This window comes from Apium graveolens, chromosome 7, assembly GCF_009905375.1.
Source record: "Apium graveolens cultivar Ventura chromosome 7, ASM990537v1, whole genome shotgun sequence".
Lineage (NCBI taxonomy): Eukaryota > Viridiplantae > Streptophyta > Magnoliopsida > Apiales > Apiaceae > Apium > Apium graveolens.
The window spans coordinates 210,207,990-210,216,720 of NC_133653.1; the positions used below are offsets into that span (position 1 = coordinate 210,207,990).

At 32.8% G+C, this 8,731-nt stretch overlaps 1 protein-coding gene across 2 annotated transcripts; it reads right to left on the bottom strand.

Moving 5' to 3' along the window:
- Positions 1-794: 794 nt before the first annotated feature.
- Positions 795-6,419, bottom strand: LOC141671532 (glucan endo-1,3-beta-glucosidase 4-like). Of its 2 annotated transcripts, none has more exons than XM_074477803.1 (5): positions 6,260-6,419; positions 4,883-4,951; positions 2,109-3,356; positions 1,171-1,198; positions 795-1,065 (listed from the first exon to the last, which is right to left on the bottom strand). In XM_074477803.1, the coding sequence occupies exons 2-5, from the start codon at positions 4,944-4,946 to the stop codon at positions 903-905; spliced, it is 1,503 nt and encodes a 500-aa protein (XP_074333904.1). In that variant the 5' UTR covers positions 4,947-4,951; positions 6,260-6,419; the 3' UTR covers positions 795-902. The 2 variants fall into 2 exon arrangements, with proteins under 2 accessions (XP_074333904.1, XP_074333905.1); XM_074477804.1 differs by having other exon boundaries at positions 4,883-4,988; positions 6,260-6,411.
- Positions 6,420-8,731: the final 2,312 nt, after the last annotated feature.

Below are 8,731 nucleotides of genomic sequence, written 5' to 3' on the forward strand. Positions count from 1 at the left end.
ACTAAAATTATAAAATAAAAAAAAATTAATACATTAAAAAATTTTATAACATAATTTTAAATAATATAAGAAATTAGAAAAAATATTTTTAGTACATAAATAATAATTTAATATAACAGTCACATAAAAACTAATTTATATATAAATTTACTTAAATTTATATATAATGACTATTTGCTTAATATAATTTCTATATTAACTTATCTATTGAATATGTAAATATTAAAAATAGACATAATCTAAAGTAAAGTTATCACCTAAAAATTTAATTATTAAAAAATAATACATTATACAAATTGGGAACAAAAGAATTAGTGTTTTATTAGTGTTTTTCATTGTCTTTCATTAACTTTAATTAAATAATCAAGATTAGTATTCTAAACTAAAAAACAAACATTTTTATTAAGTACTTTACTTACTAATTTGTTTCCAAAATATCTGTGACTTAAATATTTAAAATTAATATAACTTTTATAAAGTTTGCTCAAAATAATAATTTACAAGTATTTAACATTTATAATTTATCAACCTTATTCTCATTTGCACACTTTTTTCGTGAAAATAAATATTATACTTGCTATTTTATTAATTTTTTAAATAAAATATAAATATACATATATACACACATAAAAAATGTGTCTTATATTCTGCTACTCTTGCCTATACTAATTATAACTAAATAAATATATAAATGTAACAACTAACCCGGTGAATTGAGGCAAACAAGTACTAGTTAAATTCCAATTTGAGATTATTTTCTAAAGGCCTGCATTAGGCATTTTTTGAATTAAATCTTTGACACAAGATGAGAATTAATAAATAAAATCAGAATTTACTACAAATGAAATTAGCAACCAAAAATAGGATTTATCCAGGAATTTAGTAAGACTTGGCACTAAATCTCAACCGCAAAAGATATGAATATGGACATCGACCACTTGTAATGTAATAAGCATTGTAAAAGTTAAGGACCAAAGCACATGAAGTTGAAGTTTGGAACTCTTTCCCAGAGGGCTAACAGGTCCTAATGCAGGTGGGCTAAAGCCGAATGAACTTGAGTTTGAACTGCCACAGAAACAATCACATATAAGATGAATGTAAAGCAATAAGTTAAAAAACTTACTGTTTTATTGTGTAAATAGAAAAAGGGTAATAGCTTTTAGATCTCACCTTCCCGTAAAAATGCAGGATCCATAACCTGACAAGGGAATTATAGATGTTATGTGGTTTTATAAACGCACAATCTCAAAATATGGACCAACTTAAGTACATGGAACCAGTAATTACTTGTCATTACAATTGAAGACAAAAAGTCTTTACAGGGTCGAGAGCAGTTCTAAGAAAAATGATCACTTACTGTGCAGTCTACTATGTACAATGTACAAGAAGAGGAATCGATGGTTCAGGATGGTACTCTGTCATATGTATTTTGTCCACCCTAGATTAAGTTCCTAGCTTGAGCACTACACAGACAACTTTGAATCAAGATTTTTAAAATCCAATCCTAGATTTGAAAATAGGAGGAAGAACACAAGTGCTACTTAGCCTAATATTAGGCTGTCACCCCAAGGATATTATACTTATCCACACAATTTATACTTTGGACATATAAGTCTAGTGTCAAGGTTTAAGGTACATTTTTTTGTTCTAATTCTGCAGACTATATTTGCAACCAAGGTTTAAGATAGCTGAATAATATGAGAATGAATTCGTACTGTTGTTGTAACTAAAAAGGTTGCCAGTAGTGTTTTGCAAATTCATAGTGAATTACAAAGAAGCTACATGAGTAATATAAGAGGTCTAATGATGAAGTTACAATAATCTATCTTAAACCATGAACGGGACCAAGAATTCAATAACATTGCATTCTTTCATAATTTACTTAAAGCCATCCATAGTAGAAACGTACACTTTCACCACTCTAGACACTTTATGGACGATCTATTTTAGTTTACAGGTGTCTGATTTTACACATGGGAAAGCAAGATTTAGGAACTTACAATTAAAATTCAGAATATAGTAACCAGAACCAGGCATTTAAAAGGCGGGTACTTGACAACCACGATTTGAAAATATAATATTATATATTTAAGTTTGAAGGAACTTACTTGGATCACTTTTAGTTGTCATGGCAGTGCCATCAAAGTCGCAGGTTCCACCTATGCTTTTCATTTTCTGATAATAATCATTGTAAGCAAAGGAAGCATGGTTTTGTAGAGTATCAGGAAGGTAACATGGTTTTCCTGATTGAATGGCAGTGCAATTAGCCTGGCCTTGCCCACAAGCCCAACTAAGTCCACTCTGCAACTTACCGGATTCTGCCCCTTGTCTAGCTATGCAAAAGGCTACTGAAGAATTTCCGAAACTATTGTTTGATGTAGTTAGACCAAGGGGATATACAGAACTTCCATTGGGAAAAAATAAGCCCCAGTTTCTTTCTGAGACAGGTCCTGATTTTTTGTCTTCATTAAACAGTTCGTAAATGTATGCACTGATTGGAATAGTGGGTTGACTAGGTGGACCGGAATCATTTGAGACACGACGGATCAAATTATTATTAAAAGTTTCTGCATTGTCCACAGTAGCATCAGGCTCGTTAGCGCCACCAAACCAAGGCCACCCAGATTCTGTCACAACAACAGGAATACTAGACGTATTGAATGCTGATATGGAGTTATAGGTAGCATCCACCATAGCATCAAACATGCTATCATAATGAAAAAGAGTATTTGGGTCAACTATCTGCTTCACTGATGACATTGGTCGGAATAGTGCATAATCAATAGGAAAGAGACCACCGTTGTTTATATATCCATAGTATGGATAAGCATTTAGCATGAAGTATGAATTCGTGCTTTTCAAAAATTTAAGCATCTGGAAAACTGTGGAGTTCCATGTTGAATTGAATGTGGCTGTGGAAGGAGGGAAAGGCTTGGGGATTATGTCCATCGATTGGGGAGCTGAAACTTTAATATTATAATTTAGATTTGATGCAACTAAGGCTTTATGAAGATTATTCATGGCAGGAACCAAAACAGGGGCAGCATTAGGAATCGAACTAAGTACTTCGCTCCCAACAGCGATGGCTGTAATATTGGTTGATGGCAAGTAAGCTGCAACATTATTATTTATCCACGCTGCTGCTACTGCAGCAGATTCACCAATTCCCAGTACTTCCTCATTAGTGACACCAACCATAACTTCGATACCGGTGTCTGACAGAGCAGTTAGCATGTGAGAGTCAGCATCAAAAAGGCGTACATGAGTTATTTGACTGGCTTTAATAATAGCAACTACATCAGACGCAGCGGGTAAATTGGAAAGATCGGTTCCAATATTTATACCTACATATCCACCTGCACATCACGAATACCATTATCAACACATTATCTCTTCTGTTTCTTTTACGGAGATGTCAATAGTATTATTTTACATAACTAAATTTGTACAAATTCCATGTCACTAAAAGCCCTTAACACCACAAGTAGAAAAAAATCCTGAGAATTTTATATCAGCAGTCTTTTTCCTAGTATTGCATATTAATTGGAACTGATGGCGTCGACATGCTATTGGCATGAAGACCCCCCCCCCCCCCCCCCCAAAAAAAAAAAAATTATGAGTCTTGTAAGAAGTTGAAAATTTATGGAAATGATTAAATTAAATAAAAATATATAATGAAGATATTTGAAAAGATTTGAGATGCTACAAAAATGCATCAAATGGTGAAATAACAAGCGGATGGAAGATGAAAATCTGATTCGGAAAAAGTCATACAATAAAAGAAAAAACATAAAACCAGCATACTGTGACATACATTATCCTGTTAATGTTATTTGGTAAAAATTTATTTTTGCCTTGTATGATTTCAAACTAAGGGTCTGATCCTTGTGAATTCAATGATCAAGTAGGAATAATTTTCCAAGGTTGTCATGGTCTAGGAAGTTCTATGCGAAATCCGAAATGTAATGATAAGCATACTCTTATACATGCCAAAGCAACCTATCATGATATGTTAGAAGATAGACTAGGAGATCCATGTATTGTAAAATAAGTGTACAAGAACGACAATTAGAACAAACTTACAGACTACCAGTGGCGGATCTAGAAAACTAAGGCAGAGGGGGCCAAACTATACTATAATTTTTTTTTCCTTCACATCACACTAGAGAGCAAAATTGCAGCATTGCCCCTTGGTATCTGGTTTGTTTTCTCAGCTTGTATGTTAATTTTAGACGGTGACAACATAATATAAATACTAGACAAACCGGTTAAACTGTAGATATGGCCTTTATGTATGAAGTTGCACTTAGGGAATTATTACTACAAAAACTAGAAGGACCAAACATTTCAGCATGGGACAAAGCATATGCTCGCCATGCTGTAGGTCTGCGACTGGCCGGTGACATCACAACTCAAAGAGGTGCTAATTATCTCCAGCTTAGCAAACTACTATACTTATCTGTCAAATTATGTAATTAAAAATGATGTAATCTCCAAGTTTAGGCTCCAATTTCCAGATTTAGTTTTCTTCTTCATTAAGCTTCATCTGTTAGTTTATGCATTTTAATGGCTTGATTGATCATTCTGACAACTAGGATGCCTTATCAATCTTCCTTCAAAAACATGTACTTATATTCACTCTTCAAGCTGTTTTAAAATTACAATTTGTATTGAGACAACAATATAACAGCCATCTTTCTCTGTCAATCAATATTGACAAATCGTCAATATACTATAAACAAGATACTATGCATGTTTGGAGGGGCAATGGACCCCCCAGCCCCCCCTTTCCTTCCGCCTATGCAGACTACACTGAACAGGTGATGTAATATTATATTGACCATTTCAAGCACATTAAAGAAAAAAAAGTTGAGGGAGTTACCTACTGAAGTGGATAATATGCCAAGAATAAGCAGCACACTTCTAATCCATACCTTGAGCATCATCCACTCTGATATAGACGTCAATTCTAATTAATACCTCAAAATCTACAAAACGTGAGGAAGTATTCTATATTATGAAATATGCAGTACTAGAGGAAACATTTTTAGCTTTAGATGCCCTTACATTCGTAACATAAATAGTGATCTCAAACCAGTAGATCTGATACTGAACAAACTTCCTCAAATTCCACTTAATTTACCACATAAAATTTAATAGATAGGATTTGTTAACGCTGAACTAATCCAAACATTGCACACTTTCAATTGGAGATCAGTCATTTAATCTTAGGACTGTCATTTTAGAATTGACAGGGATCTAAGGTACAGGGAAATACAAATATAACGAGCAATACCACACATCAATGCTCATGAAGAATTACGTTTACACAAGTGAGAGATAGATAACCATGAAATAGCCTATTTGAATAATAGGATAAGAAGATGTACTAGTCTGCGACTAGTGAATACCTTGACATAGAAAAAAAAATAACAAACAATAGTCAGCTTGTTGGTGTACAGTGTAAACTAACTGAGAATAATGATAAAAATTTGGTATCAAGTAGAATGACAAACAAAGAAAGGAATGGTTGAAGTGAGCTAGACATGTCTATTGTAGTGTGAATGAGTGATGGTTAAAGATTAATGGACAATGGATATTAGCATGATGAATTATAGTGATTCATAAAAGTAAACAAAAACAATATCGACTTACATGATTCAGCTAAAAAGGCAAAGACACTATTTTTCTTTATCTTATCTAAATTCAGTTGTGTTACTTATCTAACTATTTCTCCTGGGGGTGGGCGGAGAGAGCCTCCAGGTCCAGATAGAAGATTTTCGCAAGCATATCTTTCCGTAAATTTCCATAAAAGTGTAGACCTCGAGCTCCTCATAACTTGAAAATTATTTTCAGTGAGGTTTTTAGCATAATCCGAAAAATGTTCAGTAAAAAGCATAAAGATAGAAAGGGAATCCGAACCCAACTACAAGTCCAGACTCATCCACATGCAACATAACTATATTGATAAGAACTTGTTTACATCTTGAAGCACAATGCTACAGGTTATTACCAATAATTCACAAAAACAGACATGGAAAGAAGTCTTGACCTTAACTTACTAACAAACTCATGAATCTACCAAACATTATTGAGAGTATAAATCAAGTACATTGATTACAATAAAGATTAGAACTGAAGAAACACACATCAAGTAAGCCTAATAGCTTAGTTTTATGAGCATTAATTATATCAATTAATATAAACTAAAAAGAAAGAAGAAGAAGAAGAAGAAGAAGAAGAAGAAGAAATAAAGAACCTGATATAGAAAGCAGAGGAAAAGTCAGATAGAAATTTGAAAGAAGTTGGCTCCAGCAGAGAGAGAGAGAGAGTGTACAACCCTAAATGCAAAAGAAGGGCAGCACATGTGTGCACTTCTCAGAGACAAAACTGAGTAAGCAAACCACACTATCTTAAAGAGAATCTAGAACCCAAGATAACTTTAATATTTTTTTTTTAAAAAAGAACAAATATAAGGCATCATAAAAATAATGTAACAGCACCTATCAATTATCATAAATAATGAGAGAAGAACAGGACAATGATATAATACTCCATTGTTAGAGCAGTAACATACCCCTTCCACTAATGAAGCCGTTGGTCTACAAAATACGGGATTGGTTCGTTTAACTGAAATCGGCTCGTTTTGTTTGCTTAAATATTAAAATGAGCTCTGATAGTTAAATGAGCCGAATCGAGTTTTTTATATGTTCGACTGGGACTCGGCTCATTTATCTCGGATTCGGCTCGAACTCGGTAATTTATCTCGGCTCGGATAAAATTTATATATATTATAAATAATAATTATTTACTAAATACTTGTATAATTTTTTTAAAATAAAATTTAAGATATATTTGGGGGATAGTAAGGCCATCTCCCACCTACATAAATTATATTACTAATCTTAATCTTAGGTGTACAAATCATATATACTATATTTCTATTCCTACACCAGTATTTTATTTTATTTTGATTTTTTTAAAATTTTAAATTTTTATAAAATAGTATTTATAATATCATATTCAAATCATTTTTATTAATATATAATATTTAAATTTAAATCATTTTTATTAATATTTATATGAACAATAGTGTATTATATAAAATTTACATGAAACTGTATATTGTTTTGTTATAATTGTGTAACTTTCTCGGATTGATTGAAATCTCTTTCTAAAAAATGATTATCGATTATTCAATTTTACAAACTTGTCAAAAAAATCATAAAATTATCGATATTTTTCTCAAATTAAAATACAAATGTGAAATTTGAATATATTATATCATCAAGTTAGTCACATACTAGAGGGAATATGTTACAAAATAAGTATAGAGTGTGGGTGTGCGTATATAATTATAAGATAAAACTAGTATTCGATCTCCATGTACTTGTAAAATTATAAAATTAAACCTTAAGGTTGGTCGATTATAAAATTCATGTGAATTGTTAGTGGATAACTCGATAATGTTCGAACTCGGCTCGAGTTCGACTCGGCTCGGTTGTTTCGTGGACAAACTCTTGTTAAGCTTAGACTCGGCTCGGTTATAAACGAGTCGATCGTGAACAACACTTTTGGCTCGATTCTTAAACTCGGTTCGGCTCGGTTCGGACATAACTCGCCTCTACCTACCACCTAATAGTCCCAGATCACCCATGGAGTCTCTTTCTTGTTGAACCCGGACTCGAACTCCGTTTAAGCATAAATGACGGCGGCGTGCGGTGTAGCTGTAGGGGGAACCCTACAAACCAGAACCGGAGGGGGTGGCGTCCCCGCGGCACCTCCGGTGTGAGAATGAGAAAGGGTTTTGAAGGAGAAAGGGGCAAAACGGGAATTATATGTATATCCAGTGGTGTGTGTATATGTGTATATATGAGAGATGAAGTAACCCCTTATACCTCTTTTGTTCAGCCTTTTATAGGCTTCCCATTAGGGTTTAGGTGCATGTACCTTTAGATCTAGACCGTAGGTGTGTTTTTTGGACTGTATGTTAGGTTACACACACTGTAGAAGGGGGTTGAATACAGTGTTTACTACAATCAAATCGAATTAAAGAACACAATTAACAGAACACAGATTTTATTCAACACAATAAACTCTGTTACAATATGGAACTGTCCTTTCTCAGTGATGAACAAATTATCATGAGAGCTGCTAGGGTTACAAAGAATAATAACTTCGATTAAGATAACACATATAGTGTAAACCCTATACATGTGTTTATATATTACACAGTTACAAGATAATGTTCTAATTGATATGGAATATAATTCTGCTTCCTAAAATATATCAACTAGTTATCTTTTCTTCCAAGTATTCTATTTTTCATAGAATTCTTTCTTCATGCATATTTCTTCTTGCGTTTGTCTTGATCTTCTTTCCTTTCAATCAGCCGCCTGCCTTATCTGAAAGTCTCCTTAAGTCCTGATATTATCTCCTGATAAATATCTTCTGATAACTTAAGTTCTGATAACTTAAGTTCTGATATCTTAAGTCTTGACTTCAGTATAAGTACTGATTTCTAGTTAAGTACTGATGTGTCCTGTTAGTTAAGATCTGAAAACTAAACACAAATCATATTACACATGACATCACAAATATATCTAACAATCTCCCCCAAATTGTAAATTAGCATAATATACAAGTTTAACAGATATTTGATGATGTCAAAAACATTAAGTACAAATGCATGAGAATTTGACTAGATAACTACAACTTACAGTACTTATAG

What these genes read in the sequence shown, in the direction of transcription:
- LOC141671532 (XM_074477803.1), bottom strand. Translation starts at nt 4,946, where the DNA reads ATGATGCTCAAGGTATGGATTAGAAGTGTGCTGCTTATTCTTGGCATA. An exon ending in GACAACTAAAAGTGATCCAA is followed by an intron (nt 1,199 to 2,108) that starts GTAAGTTCCTTC and finishes TTCCCTTGTCAG; the next exon opens with GTTATGGATCCTGCATTTTT. An exon ending in TCCTGCATTTTTACGGGAAG is followed by an intron (nt 1,066 to 1,170) that starts GTGAGATCTAAA and finishes TTTCTGTGGCAG; the next exon opens with TTCAAACTCAAGTTCATTCG.